At 36.6% G+C, this 23,079-nt stretch overlaps 1 protein-coding gene across 2 annotated transcripts in view; it reads right to left on the bottom strand.

Annotated features, from left to right (window-relative positions):
• RIMS1 (regulating synaptic membrane exocytosis 1) overlaps window positions 1–23,079 on the bottom strand; it is a 301,446-nt gene that overhangs the window by 183,455 nt on the left and 94,912 nt on the right. The window contains exons 2-3 of one of the 2 annotated variants that reach the window (XM_066315004.1): window positions 2,523–2,736; window positions 810–821 (exon numbers count right to left, since the gene is read on the bottom strand). In XM_066315004.1, coding sequence (XP_066171101.1) covers window positions 810–821; window positions 2,523–2,736 — 226 coding nt within the window. The remainder of the gene's footprint in view (window positions 1–809; window positions 822–2,522; window positions 2,737–23,079) is intronic. The other variant, XM_066315003.1, reaches the window with a different exon arrangement.

The raw sequence follows: 23,079 nt of genomic DNA, 5'->3' as shown, positions 1-23,079 counted from the left end.
AAAGCTAGCTAATTTCTACACTTAATCCTCCAGTTAAAAATCTGGACTATCACCTTTTGCAGAACTGCCCCAGAGGAGGTGATAGATGCACATGCACTGCTCTGCTCAAGTACTGCCACCCCTGATGCCATGCACAGGATGCAGACATCAACAGGGAACTACCCTTACCTATTTGAGACAAGGCACAGGCAATATTGGTGAATACGCCTGTACTTGATCCTAAAAGTTCTACAGATTTTTTTAAATTATAACTATGCATTCAAAAAATATTCACTCCACTTTGCTCGCTATATTTATGTCCAGTTTGTTTGCCTGTATATATTATCCTAAATTTCAATCAAAAAGCTGATTTTACAAGAATTCCCTGAATTTCTGCTGCAGCCAGAAGTGAAACACAGCAAGCCATGGAAAACAATGTAAAATTACAATTAAAAGACTAAATTAGATTTTCTGAAGCTGATGGAAGGACCTTGCATGCAAAAAGTCAAAACTGTTAACTAAATATGTATTTATGAAATAAAATTTTATTACACTTTATTGGCTCCTCTACTTCTCAGTTCTTAATTTCTTAATAATTCTCAGTTCTTTTATTGTCATAATTTTGACAATAGTCTTGGGGTTTTTTTGTTGAGCTGTCTTAAGGGCCTGTGCTCAGCTAAAGGATAAGCAGAGCCTGGGTGTCAGGATTCCTGTTTCCCCCCACTCTCCTGTGGATGATCATGAAACTTCAGTTCAGTTTTTCACATTAATATGCATCCCAGTCAACTAACAACATTATAATAATAAATTATAAAAATATGGATTCTAACCACTTTGTCCTCCTTTGGGAAAGCATCCAAGGAAGCAGAATAAAAAGAGAAAAGAAAAAAAGAAGAGATAAAGAATAAAATATGCAAGTATTAATAGACAGATTTCAAAGAAATGCAATTCTAATAACTATCTACGAAGAGACAAAAACACAAATTTAAGGAAAGAAAAGAGCTTTAAATAAAAAGATGACATTACTGGATATGCTGAAAACATGTTTTCCCACCCTGATTCACAGAAGCATAAACAATATAAGAAACAAAATGCAAGTAACAAATGAAATGACATCCTTCCATTTCCGTGGCTTGAAATAGTGGGTGAAAAATTATTACAGTATATATTCAATGTTTTTTTCTGAATAAAGTTAAGCTGTATCACATGTACTTATTAATAGAATAATGTAATATATTAAAGCAAACTATATTTTCAAACACTTGCTCTAATGACACCACCCACAGGTGATACAATGTAATGCATCTATTTTTCTAATATATTGTAAAACATACTATTATTATACTAATATATTAATATGTGCAAATTTTTGTTCAATTCACCCATATAGCTCTCTTCAGAATGTGAATTTATTTTAATGGATTCACAAGTACATTGAGGCTATGGAAAACGTCTCAAATAACCATGAAATGCATCTTTTTGAGGGGTTATTTTTGGTTTACATGAAATTTCAAAAGGCCTATTCAGCTGATGTCCATCTTAGGGAAAGTGAAAAGGCCACAAACTAGTTCCCTTGTGACCATGAATATCTGCTATAAAAGCTATGTTTGCTTTTAGGTGAAATTGTGTTGATACCAAGAGCACCTTTAAATTTACCCTTCAAAAGCTGGCATCATAAAGCCACATGAGAAAGTCGCCTCATCTCATGACAGAAAATGACACTATTCATGTAATAAAAAAGAGATGTGTAAAATGTCTTATAACACACTTGGTGACCAGCCAAAAATAATCACTGGATAACAGTATTCCAAATTTAGATTCTACTGCTCACATAAAAGAGAGCAGTCAGAGGCTTGGAAGGAACTGACTGGCCCTTGGACAGTACTGACCCTTGGAGGGTACTCTTGGATATGGTTTGGTTTTGTGGAAAGCTACTGCAGCTAACTCACGCAGATCAGAGGGAGAACTATTCAGTTCACCTGCCTCAAAGTAGAATGCTTAATCCAGACTAATCAGAAGTTTTATTCTTTAAATAAATTTTAAACAAATTGGTATAACACTTTCCCTGTGCTAAGAAATGTGGTGGCTTTTTATTATTTTTTAACCAAATATTGACTGATTTCATGAAAAAGAATTCTAAAAATGTTTATGAAAAGCTCTATTGAAATAAAAATGTTATATTATATAAAGCTTCAATAAAAATTTATTAATGTGGAGTTGTACCTGAGCAAAAGGGTTTTTTCATTTATTCCATGAAAAACAAGCATATTTTCTACAAGCAGCACTCCATAGAACTAGACACTATTATTCTTTTGCTTTAATTAACTCTGTGATTCCCAAGTACCTTGGCAATCATTAAATACATTCGTTTTTACTTGCATGATTTCACATTGATTTACTTGTATGATACACACCTCATAATAAAGCAATGAATGAAACACTTAAGTAAAATGAAGCACAAAATGCCAAACTTAAGGTGAACAATCTGCAGCATGACAATGTCAAGGAGGCTTTTTCTTAAGAGTACATGTCAGAAGACTTACATTGTTCGATCGCAGAGAGACACGACCTCCACATCGCGCACAGAACTTGGTCCGGCAATAAGAGCATAAATGGCCACAACCATCTGCAAACTTTGTTTTATGACAGATTCCACATGTTGGAGCATCATCCTTGTGCTCTCCCTGGTAACGGCGGGCTTCTTCCCCTATCTTTCTTACTTGCTCTTTATAGCTTTCAAATTGTTGATGCAACCTCCTGCATAGATGAGAAAAAAGTTTATATAGCACGAATAGGAGGAAAGACTACTACTCTGCATTTCTTTCAGTTTGCAACTCTACCTCATATTCTGTGCCTGTTCACAATACTACGTGTACCTCATATCAAATACACACTGCACAAGGAAGACTGCATAGAGCAATCTAAAGGAAAAAAAATAATAGGCATCTTTATTCTTGAAGGTTTACTTCAAAGATTACAGGCAAATCATTTCACTTGACCAGAAATTGATCCAAATACACATACTAAACAAAATTGTCTACCACGTACTGAATAAAAGAAGTAACTGTGTGATCAAATTTGCATCTTTTTAACCAACTTAATTTGTCCATCAGATGTAATCAAAATATATAAACCAATCTCCAGTTTCAGTGCTTTCAAAATCTAGATTACTAACACATGTAACAAATATTTCAAAACACGGTCTACAATCACACTGACCTTACATGAATATTAGAACATCTTTTTATTTCAAATTTATATATTAACAATCTGCTGTGCTTTCTCTTGTTAAGTACAAGACACTACTTAATATTTGCTATCCCTCATTACAGATATTTCTTCCAGCTTAGCTGTAGGAGTATAGAAGCAGTACCAGGTAAAGAGGTTCCTACAATGAAGACTAGTGTTCAGAGAAGCAACACTTCTCCTCCAGCACTTCTCTGCCCCAAAAAACAAACACACCGACCCTATGCCTACCATTTGGCTAAGCATGCTGCTACACAACACACCGCCTCCTAATCACAGCTCAGGGAAGAGAACACAGCCCTCTGGCCTTCACTCTCTCTTCTATGACTCAGGAATAGTAATAATAATAACACTAACAATAATAACAATAATAATAAACGCTTTATAAAAAAATCTTTTATAATTATTATGTTTTCCCTAAGGGGAAAAAAAAGTTCTCCTCTTAGTTTCTGTGAAACTTTCCTGGCAAAGAAAGATGGCATTTCAGAGGGAAACCATCTAAAGGTCTGGGCATTTCCAATAGGGGCAATACAGACACTCTCCCAGTCCTGGCTGCAAACTGCAATTGCTTCTTAGGCACCAATTTCAATGTCCACCAGATCTCTCTCAGTGACCTAACCCAGGAACCTGAATCAACAGAAAACTAATTCTCCACCAAAAAAAGAAGAAGAAGAAGAAAAAAAAAAAAAAAACAAAAAAACAAAAAAACAAAAAAAAAAAAAACCACCGTTTTTTCCATCATTTTGCATCTGGTGACCTGGGAGGAATACAGGACATTAGCTCCCAAAGCCAGAAATTACAGGGACCACTAAAGAGCTGGATCATCCTATTTAAAGCAGCACCAAGCTCAGCTGCCATGAAACTTCATTTACTCCACCCTGAAGCTTAATTTAAAAGGATCATATTTTAGCTGTTAACTATCTTACTAGTCATCAAATCATGCAAGAAAGAAACATTTCTGTGCATGCATCAGGACAGCAACTGCTATTCCTGACCTTTATTATCATGAGCTTGGGTAAAGACCTCTGACAGCCTAAGGAGGAGGGTACAGAAGGGAAAAACTTGGTCTTTGCACCGTGCTATGTAGAACCCAGGCTTTTCCAGCTATTGCTTCAAATCTACATCTCCATGGGTTACATTTAAAAATCATGAGCAGCTACACAGATTATGAATAGAAACGGGGAATATTGAGTTTAATAAATGCAAACAGTAGGTGTGTTGTCTACAAAGGTCTTGATGATAATCTTTATCTCTGCTCCCTGCTTTGAGCTACCTACTTCCTTAATTAGCACTGAGACTCACACCATTTAAGCAGTGTATTTTTAGTGACACAATTTTCTGTGGACTTGTGTATGTGTGTGTTTGTACTGTGAACTTGTCTGGAGGTTTAACATGTAAGTAATCCATGTTCTTTGTATGAAAAACTTTTTTGGTGAAGTGGATATTTTTACTTTTACATGATATTCAAGCTGAAAAAAAATGACAATTCAACTTAACTCACAGGAATTGTGGTAAAATACACATAATTCAGTTGGACAGGATTATCATTGCTTGTAAATATATAAATCAACCAGCTCTCAGATTAAAACCAGTAACTTCACATTCTAGTGAGAATGCAGCAACAGCAAAAGCTAAGCAACCAAATAATCACTCTCCCTAACTACAAGCATAATGCATTATACTTAATGCTTTACACAAATAAAAAGCTTGGCAGGACCAGAAAGGCAGTTTGTTTGGTTTTATTTTTTTACTAACCTGCTGAAAAACCTTTGCAGTATTGAGTAAGATGAGAAAAATAGGTCAAAGAACTAGGCAAAATACTGAAGAAATACTTAATATTTTTGGCCATATAACTGGATTACACATAGGAATTATCTTACACAGCTGCTCACTTATAATGCATAACAACAACTGAAGACATTCAGGTATTTTTATAATAACCAGCTTAAAGAATTCAATTAAACAATGGAGAGGTCTGTAGGTAAATTTCTTACTACATAGAATATTCTATTAAAAATGAAACCATGGAAACTAAATTCAGTTCTCCTCCACTAAAGTAAAACCAAAAGCCCTGGCTATTCACTAATATGAAAAGGGAAGAGGAGCAAGCCCTGCTCCTCTTTCTGTTCTTTTCCAATTAGACCATCTACATTTGAACATTTTCTATCTTAAATGAAGCTTAGGAAGATTACTAATACAATTATGTTTTGTCCTTCTGTGTGCACCAAGGGGTAGATGAACATGCTACCAACTGGGCCAAACTGAAGTGAGATGAGATTAAGTTATTTATAAAGCAGTATCACTTGTTTATAGATCTTTTAATTTCTGCATCCATGTAAGACACATTATACTATGAGGGGTTTGAAACCTTTATCTTGCATATCAGACACGGCACTTCTGAGGAAAGGCTGACATTTTATCTACAGCAAGAATGGAACTAGAGAAAATGACTGCACATTTCACAAAGCAGAAAGAGTCTTACCCAGCTCACAGCAGGTCTTGTTCAATTGGTTCTTTTTTTAACCACCTTTCCTACCTTTCTGAGGAAAAAGTTGGATCTCTGTATCTCTGGCTATTCTATAATGGTGGCAGCAAATCTCTCTCAATAGTTTTGCCATATACAGAAGTATATCAAGCAAGAACAGTAGGTTTTGATTTCTCCTTAACTTCCAGGCTATTGAGCACATTATCATCCAATGCAAGGAAAATTTAAATCTATTAAATATTCCTTAATGTAGAGAAGCACCTAAAGGTTAGACTAAGGACCTAATAACAACATATGATATAATGGCTTAGCAGACCCTTGAGGCAGATACTAATTCAAACTCCTCTAACAGAAAGAGGAACCAGATTCCTGTATGCATATACACACATGATTTTTCATCATGCACCCAAACATTTATCTGGTTCTGCTATTGAAATGAAGGGCACTTGCAGGATTAGCCTACTCTGAGACATTACTGCAGTACTTCACTTGTGCAGCCCTCCCACCACTCTGAACAAAGGAGCTGCACCCGCACAAACTGACGTGTCTGGGGACGGTGCTGCTATTTCACACTGCCAGGCGTGGCACATATGGCTGATCAAAAAAAGATCCCACTATGGGAGAATCTTTGGGCACATCGCATCTCCTATGACTAAACCATACTCTTCTGTTGCTAAAATATGGGAAGAGATGGAGCCTCCTGGAGAGGGACATCAGCCTTGGGACTTTACTGCACCTATGAGGGGTCAGCATCACCACCCACAGCCCACAAAAACCCATACACACTTTACATGTCTACAGGGAAGGCCTTAACCTTCTCACTTTTACAATATACATACAACTCAACATATGTTTAGGTTGCTACTGTGTTTTTTCTCCACAAAAACATGATGGCTTCCTCCTCCCTTTCTTTTTTCAAAGGCATTTCACAAAAACCCGTGTTCAGCTGTGTTATACATGTACCATATTTTCATTTGAATATTCATTATTTTACTTACACAGTGTAAACTAGTAAAAAAATTAATGATAGGCAATTCTTCAAAGCTTTACTCAAATCTTCATACACTTAGCAAAAACTGTAAGCCTTGGAGAACACTTGTGATAAATACCTTACATAACAAACCTTTCAAACAGCTTGCTGATATAATTAGGAGGACAAACAATGAACATTGAGGCCATTCATAACATTCACTGTTCAAAAAGTGTTACATCACACCACAGAGAAATTATCATTTATGCTGTTGGGTTCTTTGGAGTTGGACCAAGACGTATAGTTATATTCTTATTACTGAATTTCTTATTCTTTTAATTATTGAAATTAAAATCCAAGGCTGTATTTTTTTTAGCAGACTATTCTTTTGATGTTTTAAATTCATGTATTAAATTCCATTTTGTTGTTTTCAATACCTATCTAAAATATTCACACACATATGCTGAAGAGCAAAAAGCTTCAAAATAGTGCATTTGCATATATATGCTCTGTCTGCACAGATTTTATAAAAAATTTTTAAAGATTTGTACCTCTTTTGTGCAGTTACATTTTAAATTACTTTAAATGTATGAAATTACATTTTGTACTTCCTTAGAAATCCAGTAGATGGCAATGCAGATTGCATTTTCACTCCCCCAGTTCAACTCAAATGGTTCAGTCCTGAAATTAAACACCTGATGTAATGTTACAAAAATATTATTCCCTGTCATGAGTTCATGTTAGTAGAAAAAGTGCCGCCTTCTAAGTCACATAGCCTTAAGTAACCATCCACCCAGCAGCTACTGCATGTCTGAAAAAAGGCTTAGTAAAATGCTGTATTTTGTCCTGTTCACCCACGCCACACAAACACATCATCACACAGAGCTCAGACAAGCTTCTCCATAAGATAAGCAGGCGTTTCACCAAGCCCTGTTCTTGGCTTTTTTTTTTTTTTTTTAAGGATAAATAAATAAAAAACTTAACCTGCAAATGGCAATACTGCGCATGCCCATGAAGGCAACAGCTAGAGCTAAAAACCTGTTGGCGGTCCTTAAGCATCCACGTTGAAGCTGTGACCTGAAAACGTTGTTCAGCTGCTGTGTAAAGCTGGAATTACCTCAGCCAGCACTGCAGGCACCCATCTCATGGAGCTGCTTCCAGAGGGAGGCTGGCCTTGGCCTCAGCCCCACCAGCACCTCGGCTGGGAAAAGCTGTCAACTTGTCATGGGGTTTGGGAACACACACACACTTTAAACAATAAAGTCAAGACAGGCTATTTTAGCAAGCTGCTGTGGATAGTTTTGTCTGAATAAAGCGAAATGAGGGGCTTATGCAACACATATGTAGCATGTGTTGACTAGAAAAACAACTGAAGTTGAGTGGAGAACTCTAGATATACTTTCTATTTACTTCATTAATCATCCCATAACATATAAATCCATTATTAAGATTTATACCCCCTGTACAAATTAAGGTTGAATAGTAAGTGACATATCTAACTCTTCAAGCTCACAAGTTCTTGATGTAGCAATGTTACTGTGTTAGACTATTTGAAGTCCAAGATATTTTTAAATGTTTGGGGGTGTGCGGCTTTTTTAACATGGGCAATACTTGGTTTGATTCTTTTGTAGAAATGAAATAACTGCAGGATGTACTCATACTGTAAAATATTGGAGTTCTGTGAATTTGGATGTTAGTATTTCTGTATTAATGCTATTATTGTACTTTTTTATTCATTGTGAACAGCTGTTTTAAGAATCAAAGGCAAGCAAGACATGGTTTCTGGAAGCTGTGAAACAGGTGGCAATATGATTAATCAACTAATCTTTAGAGGGAAAAAAAGGCTATGTTTCCATAAAAAAAATACAAGCATTAATCAAAGGACTTCAAAAGGTAGAGTTAGTGGCTTCGATATCCATATTTTCTCCTGCACATACTGACTGCTTGTAGTCCCTTTGCTGTTTCCTTCTATCCAACTTGTCACTTCTCCAGCTTTACTAAGACTTCACTTACCACCCACTTGACCTTTCCCTAATCACATTTCCTGTAGGTCTTGTCTCTCACTTCTACATATTTTTTAATAAATATATAAAAATAATTATTATAGACAGCATATATTATGTTCTATATCCTATAATAAAAACAATGATTATTCCTCAAATTTTCAGATTTTACCTGGCCTGAAGCTTTCTTTATTCTCCCCTGTTCACTCAACACACAACTATGGATCAACATCATTTTCTCTAAACTTGATGTTTGCCTGCCATCCATGACATTTTTCACCTCACCAGGAGTCACCTTAATCCTGCTGGGCACCAGCCCTTCCACATGCCAAGATCTCTTCTTCCTCCCTGTTCTATTGGTGAAAACACAAATCCCACCATGCTTGTAACTCACAGGTCTGTCTCTCTACCTCACAATTGTCTCTTTCTCCCCAGCTGAAGCGTTTGACATAGATACTGACTCCTGTCAAGGATGACTCGTACACCAAACTTCATAGATTGAAATAGAAATTTCCTTCTACCTCCAGCACAACTTACCACCCTCTCCATTCTGTTTTGCACTTGGGATCAACAACCACTGTGCTACACACTGGACTTAGACCTACTCAGACCTTCACCTAAACTGTTGTATAGGGTGTGGGGGCTAATTTTGCAAATTAAAACCAAAACAAAACCAGAAAACCCCAAACAAACAAACAAAAAACAAACCCCACTGAAGTTTAGCTGATTTCATACCTTTGCAGCCTAAACATTCAGCTATCACCAGCTCATCCCTCAATTCCTTTCCCTGCCAGTGCAAGCCTGTCAGTCTGATAGCATAATCACAGTTCTGCAACAAATATAATTTAATTTATTTTACCTCTTTCTTTGTATTCCCCCAATGAATCTGCTTTTCTGCTGCATAAAACATAAATGGCTTATCTTCACCTTCAAAGACTTTGACAGCCTATTTCCATCCTGCCTATGATTTCTCATTCAGTACTGAGATGCTTCTGCTCAAGTTTAACTTTCAGGCAAGACTCAGAGAATGGTTTGGCTTGAAAAGGACCCTAAAGATCACCTGCTTCCAAGCCCCCTGACATAGGCAGGGACACCTTTCACTAGAACAGGGCTCAAAGTCCCATCCAATCTGGTCTTTGAAGACTTCCCTTTGTTGCCTCTAGCATGGGAGTATTAGGAACACCATCGCTATCACATGACCCTCCTTAAAACTCTCCTTCACCTTGATGCCTGCAAAGATCTGGACAAAACGTGGGTATGGCAAAAGTATGTTAAAACTTTTACTTAACAGGCCAGGAAATACAGACTCCTGTCTGTTCTCATTATTCTACTGTTGGCCTAATGTTTACAGTCCAAGCTGACCCTGTGGCAAAGATCACCTTTTTTTCTACGTGTGAGAAAACCCCCACTCAGAAGGGTTATAGTCCGTGGCAAGTGCTTCCAGGTGATATGGCGATACCAATGTCCCAAGATGATTCAGAAATACATGAAGTTAATTATTTTTAATTTCTTTTCATCATGTTATAGTTCTAGTAATTTACATTTTGCTTTCCAGCCCTCAGGAAATATACTTACAACTTTCCCCATGTCCATGAGGGACAGAGCATTTTTAACAACTGTTAGTATTTTCCTATTGGTTCATGACAGCAGTCCAGGAGAAGCAAAACCACAAAACATTTTATTATGAGAATCATAATAAAATTCAGACTTGGCCAAGACAAAAGTTTCACTTACATAGTGAAAGACCTCACACAGGAACTTAGACTTGGCCATCACCACTGGAAAGTTGTTCACATGTAGCAGATACTTTTGCTCTCTATACAAGTTGTCCTAATTCCAGTTCCTTCCTATAATCTATTATCAAGCACATACTACCTGACAGCATCCCCACAAGTCTGTACAGGCAGTCGCAAAAAAGTCCCACACCTTGTCTAGAAAGTGTCCCTGCTCATCACATCAGAGAAGAGACACATCAGCAAAGTGGTGTTGTGGGCTGCAGTTTATTCCCAGGGCTCTTATCTGGTGCCTTTTCAACAGGAGGAACAGTAATTTTCAAGTTAACATTTTACTTAGGGCAGGTTTTCTGCAAGCATACAAATGAGCTCATTAAATAACTTGTATAAAATGCAATTTTTCATCTTCCTGGAAGATTTCCTAATGTAGATTATTGGAAAACTTTATTTTCATATATTTCTATTTGTTGGTGGTTTTTTAAAATAACTACAGCCCACAAGCAGACTTCTTCCTTGCACAACTGAAGAACTGTGAGTCAAAAATGTGCAATATCTACAATAAGGAATTTACATTCCAGCTTCCCACAGTTCCTCCCAAATGACCGATATCCTTTCTGAGGTAAAAAATGAGAAACCAGAGAACGAAGCAAACAACACATAATAGTACTAAAAAAGGCACAGCTGAGGAATTCAGAAAGAAACTATGCGTGTCTTCTATTAAAATGCATTTACATGATGAGATATACGTAGTACTGAAGGAATCAGTGCCTTCTGCTCAAACTCAGTTGACAAAGAGACAGTTTGACTGGAGCCAGTAGAAGGGTGGTGGCAACACCCCATGAGGTGTCAATGCCTCTTGCTTTGGTCTTAACCAGTATGGCCATTCTTACACACCTCTTACCTCTGTGGGCAACCTCCCGGGTATCAGTTATCCCATGGAACCACTGCAGCTCTGCTGCACTTTCCTGTCTCTCCTAACACAGACAGTGCAACAGAGGAGCAGCTGGTTTGCTCTGAGGAGTTGTCACCAAATCCAAGTGAGAAAGTTCTAAAAGTTTCATGAGTTCATACACACAGAGGTGTTTGCAGCACCAAATGCAACACCTAAAAAGTTATAGAAATGTCACTATGTCACAGTCCTACTCTTACAACAGCATTGTAACACACATTCAGGCCAAGCACTGTCTACCTAATAAACACAGGACCTATAAGCATTTTCAGCTTTTTAAAGATTGCTGAAACTACTCATGCAACAAAACTGCAGAGGCAAACGGCTGTCTTATTTCATCTGCCATTATTTGTGCAATATTTTTGCAGAAAAAACAACCATAATGACCCAGGGACATCAATACCCATGCAACCACACAGTCAGTCAGTCAGTCCAGGAAACTCAGTGGGGTTAGACACGACCAAAAGAAAGAAAATCTGACCTCACACAGTTGTGTTAATGTCTTTGGATGAAAAAAAAGGCAGCAGTAGAATCAGAAACTGAGGAAGAGGATTTGACTGCAGCAGAAGCTTGAGTTTGAGCATCTCTTACAACTGTACTGTCAAACCTGGGCATTTTAACAAATAACACTCTAGGATAGTACAGGGTGCTAATATTGCTGGTATGTGACTTTATCAGGAACATGTGTCTCTTAGAAAAAAAGGATTTTCTTCCTCAAAATAAAAATAACATAATTTGCTACAAAGATTGTTTTAAAACTGAATTTGATTTTCTACAGACATTGCTTTAAAACTGAATTTCAGTTCCCAAAACTTTATCAACTTAATGTTCTCCATAAGATCCACTGTAAAAAAGGCCTGAGAAATTTTCTTCTGTCTACCCACATTATGAGGCTACAACAAGGAGACCATCTTCCAGCATCTCTTCAATTCACAACACTCTTACAATTTAACCCCTACTAAACTGGGAAGTAAGATCAGGATTCCTTTTTTCTCAGCTATTTCAGAGACAAAGATCTATTCACCAATAAGTTTTACATATATATATATACACACACACACGCATGGTTCTTTTGTTAGAATTTTTTAAAGAAATAATTTTATGCTAGGCTTACTGAAATTATGAAATTATGAAATCAGGGCTTACTCTGACACAAAGAGAACACAGATAAAAATACTAAAGTCAATTAGTTAAGGTTAATTTGCCTTTCTTCTTCCAGTGAAATGTTTTCATTCTCTGTGATTTCTTTATATAGCATAATAGAAGAACTGCTTTAGTGCAGGGATATGGCAGAAAACAAAGATCCCAGAGACACCTAGCCATGCCAGTATCATTCGTGACATTACAGGGCATATCCTTTTACATTACTTCATTTGGAGATACAAATAATTTTCATACACAGTTGCTTAGTTAAAAGAACAAGCCCTTAAGTATGTTAAACAAAAGCTTCTCTCATAAAAACTTAAAAAAAGACCCTTAGAAAGTCCCTTAATTTTTTTCCTTATTGACTAAGGGATGCCTTCATTTTCCTCATTTATTTAAATAGTACTGATCACCAGTATTACTAATCACTTAAATATAACTGAATTTATTCCATCACTCCACTCTCTCCCCCATGCTGTATAACAGACACACAGAACTTGTCTCCTGAATGAGCTGACCTATGTCAGCTTGTGGTGGCATAACAATGCTTTAATGCCACAGAGTGATCCTTTAAGTAGGAGTCTCTGAGCTCCACAGGAAATTTCTGCAGTAAAATACTATTTTGTGAAGTGGCTCTGCCAGCAAATGTCCCTTAAAATACATTAAATATATGAGTAAAGAATGACTTGATTTCTTTTCAAAAACACAAGTTTCATTTTATTATGGAATACAAATATCATTTATTTAAGCTAAACTTCACCACAATCAAATTTTTGTGAACAGACAAAATCTAATCTGTTTTCAGACTGAAGTGAAAGAGGATTAAATAGTGTTCTCTTCAATTTATTGAATTAATTTATTAAATCACATAATATGCTACTGCAGGCACATTTTTCTAAGGATGGTCATCATATCACAACCAACCAGCCATAAAACTCAGAATATTAAGAAAGGAGCAGGGCAGGGGGAAGAGGATGGGGGTGGGGATGCAGGGTGCTACAGCAGAAAAGCTCAATTTAAGGATCAGAGAATAAGGAAAAAAGATTAATGAAAATCTTAAGGAAAGTTTTTAAAAGTGAGGCACAGATTTGCACCTACACAAAATCACACACACAAGTATTTAGCTCTCTTGTTCTGAATTCAGAATTATTAACCAGTAGACATATTCATGAAGCAACACATGAGAAAGAAAATGAAAGAGAAGCCCATTTATCCAACTGAACTAATTTAAAAAACAGTTCTTGAATGCAACCCTATCTAAATTGCAATTAGCAAACAGAGTAAGAATAGACTCTGCTATACTCTTGACAATATTTTGCTACAGTCACACGGTGGGAAAAGATGTTTAAACACCCTGTCATCTGTTACAAACAGTACAGTGCACACAAGGTTTAAAAAAAACCCCTCAGGGCTGGAATATATCCCTTTAGTCAGCTGGCACCTGGTAAAGAGTTTGGAGAGTTGAGAGGTATGGGTCCTGGTTCAGCACTGACAGGAAATTACTTGGGAGCAATGCTTATCAAAACAGCATTCTGAAAGTCTTTCTCATACAAGCATTTGAAAAAAAAAAAAAAAAAAAAGAAATCTGAGTATTTTTGGCATCCAATGTGTTAAACAGATGATAGGTATCAGATGGCAATACAGGGTGAGTAGCAAAAATATGACAAAGCACAGTGGTCTGTAAACAGAGCAAAGCTACTGAAATTCTAACAACCATATGGTGGTAACAAACAGGACACATGCAAAACAGGAAAAGATCTCACAGTGAGGGGTGTGATAGGAGCCAGCAAGATGCAGAACTGAAAAAAAATACAATAGGATTGCAAGCACAACAGTGATAACGTTTCAAATTAATTATATTCAGCCAAGGCTCAGTGTGTACAGTATGTCTTCTACCTGAAAATAATTCAACAGCCTTGCTGAAAGCATCTCTAATTTATCATCCTGTTCACCTTCCTTTATAATTTCCATATTACAAGGAACAAAAAAGGCTCACACATCTATTTTAAATATACCATCAAAGTGCTTGAACACAAGATAATGATTAAGCTTGTCTCCAGCATTACTTAATTCTCTTCATTCTTCTGGATGCCAAAGTAAACACAAATGAAAAGCATATGGCATCTTAGTGAATTGGAAAATTAGAAAAGGAGAACATTAACTGGTTTATTTTATGCTTTAATCATAGCACATTGTAAAATTAAAAATGTCAAGGCTCTTTATATTTATGATTTATTTTAATTTCTTCTTTTAACGTACTCTCTACTGAAGTTAAATGTTCTCAAGAATACTATTTGTGGAGAAAACCAATAGCATTTTTCTCTACATTTTTAATTCCTACTTTTTCTCCAGAATAACACTGTTCATAACTGTTTTAAACAAATTGTCCTGAGTTTGAAATTACTCTCAGGAGAAAAATGGAGCATCCATGCTTCTTGATTGCTTACTGAGACTGTACAAGCTAAGAAATAAACCCATGTTATCAAGAAATTTTTCTGCAAAGCTGTCTCACCTGATGAAGCTGTTGAGTAGAAAGTGTAAGTCCAAAATTAGTGTAAATTACTTTTTTCTTTGATCTTAATTTCCACAGCAAGGTCTACAGAAAAACATGACACGCAATATCAGATTTTCTTCTCCTTTCTCCCCTGTATCTATCTATCAACATTTTGATTGATTCCCAAGCCAACTATTTATGCCCAAACTCTTATGAAAAGACATTCCCATAAAAAAATTTAGTCCACACTGTTCAGTACTGATAACATTTCAAAATATGGATTTATTTCTGTAATAATTCATATTGGAAAAATGCCATTTGGACAACATAGCAGAAGGACATCAAGAGGAATGCTTCAGTAGCCACGTGCTCATTCATCACATCCAGCAGACCCACTGCAGTTCTCTCCTTAGAAGTCATACTCATCATAGGCATGATTTTAAGAGAAGAAAAGCTTCTGCCAACCTATTTAAGTTCTAGCAGAAAACCCCTAAGGCTCATTTTAAACCAATAATGTCTTAAATAACAGGAGTGAGTGTCCCTTGGGAAACACTACACAAAGTCTACTAATCTGTTTTATGATTCTGCCCGCGACTCTAAGGTACCCATAAATTTGGCAGAGAGACATTTCTCTAAAGGTTTTCCTTGGTTAGTATTTTTCTGCTTTTCCATAGTGGTTCTCACAACAGCCCACCAGGCAGTGTGCAGTCACAGAGATTCAGGCTCCCTGATCATTGTGGACTACCACAGGGGTCCACAGGTTGCTGAGCCATCACATGCCATAAGCTCAGACCTTCAGAAAATTTGGTTCAGTCCCACAGAAGGCTCCAGGTTCAAATTTGATACTCCAGTGTAACTGTTTCCATGGACAAAGCACTGAAAATTTTCTGACCAAGTCAGAATTTGTTCCAGAGCACTTGGATCTAACCGTACCATCAGTCTCCTACTTACTCTGTAGTAGCAACAGGTATTTCATTCCCCCTGGCTAAACCTTTGCAGAGCCAAATGCTGTAAAGATTAACTTCCTCTCATAACTCAGTATTTTCTTAGCCTAAAAATGGATTTCCAGATGGAGCTAGATGTAAAGGAAGAATATCAATCTTTTACATCAGGCTTTGTTATTGCTTGAGCCAGCAGCCAATAAGCAGAGTTCGTGTCATTTTGATGACACTGACTTGCCCTTCTGCCAAATTCACAGATATTTCACAACAATACAGAGGAGTCACAGATTGTGACCACCATTTTGCCATCTTGTTCTGTGCCATGTTTTAAAAGGCACTCCCTCCCTTTACATGGGGTACGTAATTTAAAATCCAAAGGTGTGTGTCAAGAGTGCTCAAGTGACATTTTTATCCAGTGCTTTGTACCATATTCTCTAAAAGCTGAACAGAATGATGAAGAGTGAAGCTGTATGGATATCTAGAGTGAGATGCTTCAAAATGGATGATGATTTCTTATCAGCTCTCTCCACCCAAGTGGAACAACTAAAAATTTCTTTCTGTCAGCTACAATCCGAACAGCCACAGTGCATTTCTGAAGTTGAAGTGAAAATCTGGAGGCTTCAAGAAAATTCCTGGAGCTGGCCAACAGTACAAATACTGAGAGTTTTTCCATGTTTCAAAGAAAATCACCTACCAAGCCATCTGTGCATTGCACCACGCTTTGGGCAATTGCCAGGACAGCAAAGAGGTGAGCTGGACCCAGAACACTGACATCATCCAACCGTGTCATTGATGTGGCTTCATACGTGCCAGCTTCACCAAAAGTAGGAAGCTAGGTACAAGTTGCCAGAAAAAATTGTTATATTTAATGATTGGAGCAAAAAAATCTGACTTGGCTGATGAAAGGCAGTAATTTTCCTACCTGAAAACACACAAGGAGTAGGTATCTCTAAGTAGGAGCAACTCCGATTTTTTTTTTTTTTTTTTTTTTTTTTTTTTTTTTTTTTTTTTTTTTTTTTTTTGTCTAAGTATATTGCCAAGATTATCAAAATAATATCCTGGTATGTGTATATTCAAACATATTTAATAATATGTGTATATTTAAAAAAATTCCTGCTAGGATAGCTCCATATGAAATGCCATTTCTAGCACCTTAGGAAGAGGCGACTCTAGGATACGGTACACTGAAAGACAGACAGCATCTATTTTCCTGTGATGAGGACCTGAGATGTATGAGATTTTTGTGCATACTAGATTTTCTGCCTATCCTCACTGCCACTGCTACTGTAATTGAGTTATGTCACAGGTCATTAGAAGTCCAAAATATATATGTGAGGAAGACTGGAAGAAGGCATAGTGTTAGGAACTCAAATGATAATATCCCTAGATAAGAAGTTTGTACCAAAATCCGCTAGGTACCTCAATTTACGCAATTTTATTAGACCTAGTCACCTGGGGGGTTATTTGGTATTTGATACGGATTCCTCAGCCAAACCATTACACCGCCAGGAGCCTGAAAGGATTATTACTTTTGCCTGGAAGAGTGTGGAAGTCTGGCTTTACACACTTTATGTCATTACCTACTTGATTACCAGGGAGTTATGACTGGTGGTACTGATGACTGTTGGCTGAGAAATAGTGGAGTGGTTGCAACCATTGTATTGGAAATATTATCATCACCTACAATTAAATATATTAAAGCTTTAAGTTTAGGTAAGTTGTCCTTACTAGACCATAAAACATCAATTAGTGCTTTTAGGAAACCTGTTCCTGAGTTAGGAAGATGTACAATATGAGCTCATTAACATTTTTGCAACATGGTGACATCAACAGTTTTAGTTCTAACTTACGTAATAAAAATGGCTCCCTCTATCTCTTCTAGGGGAATTAAAAATAAAAATAATTTAAAAGATAAGAAAAAAAACAAAACTAAAAGCAATAAATTTTCCAAGTCCTGGAATTCAGGAAGTGTGCAACACTGTGTTGATGGGATGGATCTGAAGCTGTCTAATCATTAACTAAGATAAGAAGCAAGTCTTGTTTGGAGAATACTGAGAAATCAACACCTACTAGGTCAATCACACTCACCATTAAAAATGCATGCCCTGCTTGCAAGGACAGTCATTTCAACTCCCATCCCTCAGTACTTACCCTGCCTTTCACCATTAGATTAAAAAGCTTTTACTGGTGAATACTGTGTGTGTATGAAAGTGTTTACACTTTATAATTAAGTCACCTTTTGATCTCCTGTGTGATAAACCAAAGAGATTGAAATCTCTAAATCCTCCACTGCAAAGTAGTTTCTCCAGCATCTGAAACATTATTGTAGCTCTTAACTGAACCTTTTGTGACCTTTCAACAAGCTTTAAAAATATAATGCCCTAAGAATTGTGTCCTTCCTTTATCCTTTCTCCAAATGCTGCATTACAAATGCCAAGGGTGAATGTCGAGCTTAATGGTCCAACAGCCTCCATGGTTATCCAAGTGCCCCTTTTAAATACTGCCTCTGTCAGGAGTCTAATAAATTTACAGAATTTTCCTAATTCCCAAAATTTAACAAAGGAAAACAGATCATCAGCCAGCCAGAGACTTCTGCAGCCATTTTCAGTCTTCTTGTGCACAAATAATTCAGGCCTATTTATTTTAAAATATTTATCAGAGGCAGGTGATATCTCAAGTTTTGTTCTGTTAGTATCAAAGTCAGAAATGACTTCTTGTCCTCACAGGATGTAAATACATTTTCCATTTTTCCCATTTGTACATTTCCATTTGTACAAAAAGAAAAATTTAGCACATTTTCCATCTGAAAAAGGGCCAGCATCTTCCTTAAGTTATCTTCTGTCTAAAAACATTCCAAAATTATTTATTTGCCGTGTCTTACTAATTCCCTGTATTTTGTACCTTATCATTTTAAACAGTTTGCGTTCATAAGGAACAAAGACGAATAGATTAATAAATGCCGTTGGTGCTGCATCATTCCTAAGGTAGATACCAGTTACTCAGCTAAAATATCACATTCCCTAAAAGATGTTCCATATTAAACTTGACAGGATATTGTTGAATGCAAGCAAATGAAAGTTTCAAAGTCTTAAATCAGTATTTTCATCTCTAAAAAAAAACCCCAAAAATATTGCCCTATTTTCCTTCTTTGTAGTGTCTACAAAGAATTGCATTAAATCTTTTCTTCTCACAAAATCTTTTCTATTCTCAATAAGCACATTTTAAATTTTTTAAACTACAAAAATTAACTTTCATTTTTATGATGCACAGGATTTACAGACGATGGGTCCTACATAAATATTTAATGAAAATCAAAATACCAATGAAAAATGCAAAATGAAAAGTATTGATAATTTCCTGTGGGTAAAAGAAACCCACCATAATTTTCTTGGCCAGTCAGGTGTATGCTTTTTTGAACATTTGTACTACTGAAAAACTTGCAAAAAAATAGCTTCTTTTCATGAAAAAAATCAACTGTCCCTCCTTTAAAAACAAGTCTCACTCTTCTAATGTAACTATTCTGCCCCTCCTGTCAAAAACTCTTGATAATGTGAATCACAGTAGAATTTAAACAACTAAGACTTATCTTACTTTCACAAAAAAAATGCATCTATCAATTGCAGTAAAATGTTTCACTTACTGTTCTACCCTCATTTTCTTCTACTAATGTTCCTTACCTAAATTCCAAAGTATTCAGCTTGGAAATTCCTTAGAAACAATTCTGAAATCCTTCCTTCACCCTACTCCCTATTTTTAGCTTTCAGATGTTGGCAGGTAGAAAAGTCGATTGCTTGCGAATCCTGAATTTCAGCAGAGTTCCTTTGATTTCCTTCTTCGAGGTTGCAACAGACAATTAGTATGTCCCCGCTGTCAGAAAAGTTCTTAATTAAGTTCATGAAAAGGCTTTTGAATTCTTGACTGAAGTGGAACACTCTTGTTTATAGCTGGTGGTGTCATCGTTGCCAGGCTATGAATAGCTCTTCCGCTTCCCCTCGCGCGCGCTCCAGCAGTGGAGAGGCTGCGGCCCCTCGGCAGCTCCGCTGTCGCCATCGGCACCGCCGGCAAACCTTCCATATGCCTGGCAGAGATCACCGTGCCACTGCTGGAGGCGTGCTCCAACAGACTTGGTCCTTCTCTTAACTCACACACATTCAGATCCTACAAATTCCAATACGTTACCATAAGGAAAAAATCCCCCGAGTATCTGCCATTCAATTATTCTTGCCACCCTTTATGAACTGAAATGACCGCTACAAAAAACATCTAAAAAGTCTGATTCAGAAAAAGGATATTTCTATGAGCTGAAGTTCCGACATTTTAATAGAGAGTTTTAGACCTCCAAACAATAATGTGGCATTCTGCGATTTTTTAAGTGAATCTCAGTTTTAACTTTAAAATATTTATTGTGATTTTACTTAGATAAGTGTTTAGCTCAACCCAGAACACTCTGGCAAGGATATGATTTGCATTTTATTTGTAAGGAGATCAAATATGGATTCACACAAAAGGAGAGACTTAGAGTGACAGGAGTTGAGAAACAAAAAATAAAATTTCCAGATTAAATCTTTCCGGATGCTGAAAGCAAAAAGGGATTAGATGACAATACAAATACTGCTCTAGGAAAAAAGCAAAAAAGGTAAAGTACAGTGTCAGACAACTTTTGTCATTCATTCATTTATTTTTAGCACTTTCAGAATCTTGTAAATATACTGCTCTGCTGTTGAATTTTCTTCTTCTCTATTTGGAAAATACTAGCTATGCTAGCAGGCTTCCACTATGGCCACTATTGCTCTATTTGTTTTACTTCCTTCCTTATTCATTAGCTTAAATGATTAAGTCAAGATAATCAGTAAGAAATTTTCTGTTTCTAGATCTTACAGTCCATAATGTACTAGACTCTTCAGAGACACAGTCATTTAAAATAGTTTTTATATAGACTGGCAACTGTATAAACAAACTAAACAACAGCAGCTTCACTCTGCACCTTAAAACCACAAGCCCCTTCAAAGCCCCAGATGTTCCCCAAAAATTGTCCCAAACAGCATCTCAAATGGATGTACTACATTCCTACAGTCAGGCAGTTGAATCCCACCCCTAGTGGAGTCTACAGTGTAACTGTCTCACACTAAAGCAGAAATCTGCTTTTGATTGCCCTGGCCCTACCTGAGCTGCCTTGGTTTTAGTTCTGAGAACAACTGTCAAAATAAAAAGACAAAGCAGAAGCCTGTTACACTCTTCCAAAAAGTCACTGTTTCTGGGAGAAAAAAAACTGAACATGTCTCCCATACACATACAGACACAACTCCTTCTTTCTCCCCTCCTCAGAAAAACAAACAACAACAACAACAACAACAAAAGAAAAACCAACCAAACAAAGGCAAACAAACAAAGAGAAAAGAAAACAAGACATCCTTTTTTGAAAAGGAAGAGCATAGCAGGCTGTTTAATTCAGGTGATTAAATTGTATCAGAACTTTTTAAGAAATCTCATCCCGACTTTAGAAATGAAGAACCACAATAAGAGCCTTTGTGCAACTCCAATCTAAACAGTGTCTGTAATCAAATTCCTTATTCTGAAATAACCTAAATTCACATTTATAAGGCACAAATCCAAACTCAATCTAAATCTAATCTTTCTGCTTGTGCTTTAACAATAATCATATATCATGCGATCCTTCAAAGTTGATAGTAGTGTTTAATAGTAAAGGACTGAAGTAATGCTGAAATAATTCTTCAGTCCAATATGTTTTAGATGAGTTAATGAAATAAAAATATGTCTGTCGCTTTCTACATACTAAATTCCATGTGCTTTCAATGTCTCTTAGGATGCTGTATGTGAAAATTTTGTACAATATATGTATAGAACATCTGAATGCCCAATGCTGTTCAAGCGCTTGATCATATAAAAGACTAAAGTTTCTTCTTGGGATACCAGCAAAGTAAAAGTAAGCAAAGACATCAAAACTAATAAAATACCTGATTCAGATGAGAAGAAAAACAGGGATCTCGCGACTTCCTGAACCACAAATGCACATTGATTTTGTTGTTCAAGATCTTTCATCCCATGCTTTCTCTCTATGCATGGGATGAAAGGGAATTGCTATATGCTAGGGATTTGAAATTACAGTAGTTTCCTCAAGCTCACAAAGGATCCAAAGCTAAGCCCAAGAATGCTACTTGAGAATGGATGGTCTTATCACAACCCTTAATTATTTCTCCAGCACAACTAAATCAAGCCTAGCACACAGCTAGTATCTTCATGCTTAAACATACAGCTAAGTATATTAAAAGCTGGAGGTGAAGAGGTGGCAGGTCTGCTCATAGTCAAGCGGAGGATGGTAAGAATAGCAGGTTTTTGGTTTGCTGCTGAGTCACACTAGTACAAATTGTGTCTTGTAGGTACAAGAAGAACAAAAGGTACCTACAGAACTGACTGTTGCACTGGATGGAGTGGGAGGTGAAAAGGTGGACACAAGAGAATTGATGAGTGAGGTTTTACTCTTTAGAACTAAGCTCGCAGTGAAGAATTTTTTACTGTTTTAAAGGTAAAAGGGACTGACCCAAATAGAAATGCATGTAGGAGACTCATCTAAGATAGGTAAGAGGCCACACATGATCAGCTAGTTAGAGATTAAAAGCAGGAGAGTAGACTGGAAAAATGCAGTAAGCAAGGTACCAAAATTCAAAAATATAAGGAGGAGGTTTTTTATGTGCTGCATTAATCACTTAAACGCAGTTCTAGATGTCATTTTTATGAAGTCACAAATTTACTTCTGATTTTTAAAAATACTGCGTTCTTTCTTTCTACTTGGAGGCAGACAAAACTTAGACTTCTCTCAGAATCTTTCAAATAAATACAATTTAATTTCTTTTATTATACAAGAACATATAAACCTAAAAATGCCTACCTTCATTAACAATTAAAAGAGGAAATCAGTCAGAATAGGTCATTTTCTGAAATTCTCTTCTCCATCTTTTACACGAGGAATTAGATGGATTTATCACCTATATCCATGTAAGTGGAACTCCAAGAACAGGTGCCTAGAATTGTGGTGAAGCAATACCTACTTAGTAGAAGTTGAACTAAGGAATCTGAACACTTTATTGGTCTTTGCTGCATGTTATGCATGCATTCAT

Source organism: Sylvia atricapilla, chromosome 3, assembly GCF_009819655.1.
Source record: "Sylvia atricapilla isolate bSylAtr1 chromosome 3, bSylAtr1.pri, whole genome shotgun sequence".
NCBI lineage: Eukaryota > Metazoa > Chordata > Aves > Passeriformes > Sylviidae > Sylvia > Sylvia atricapilla.
This window is presented reverse-complemented; position numbering and strand designations above follow the sequence as displayed.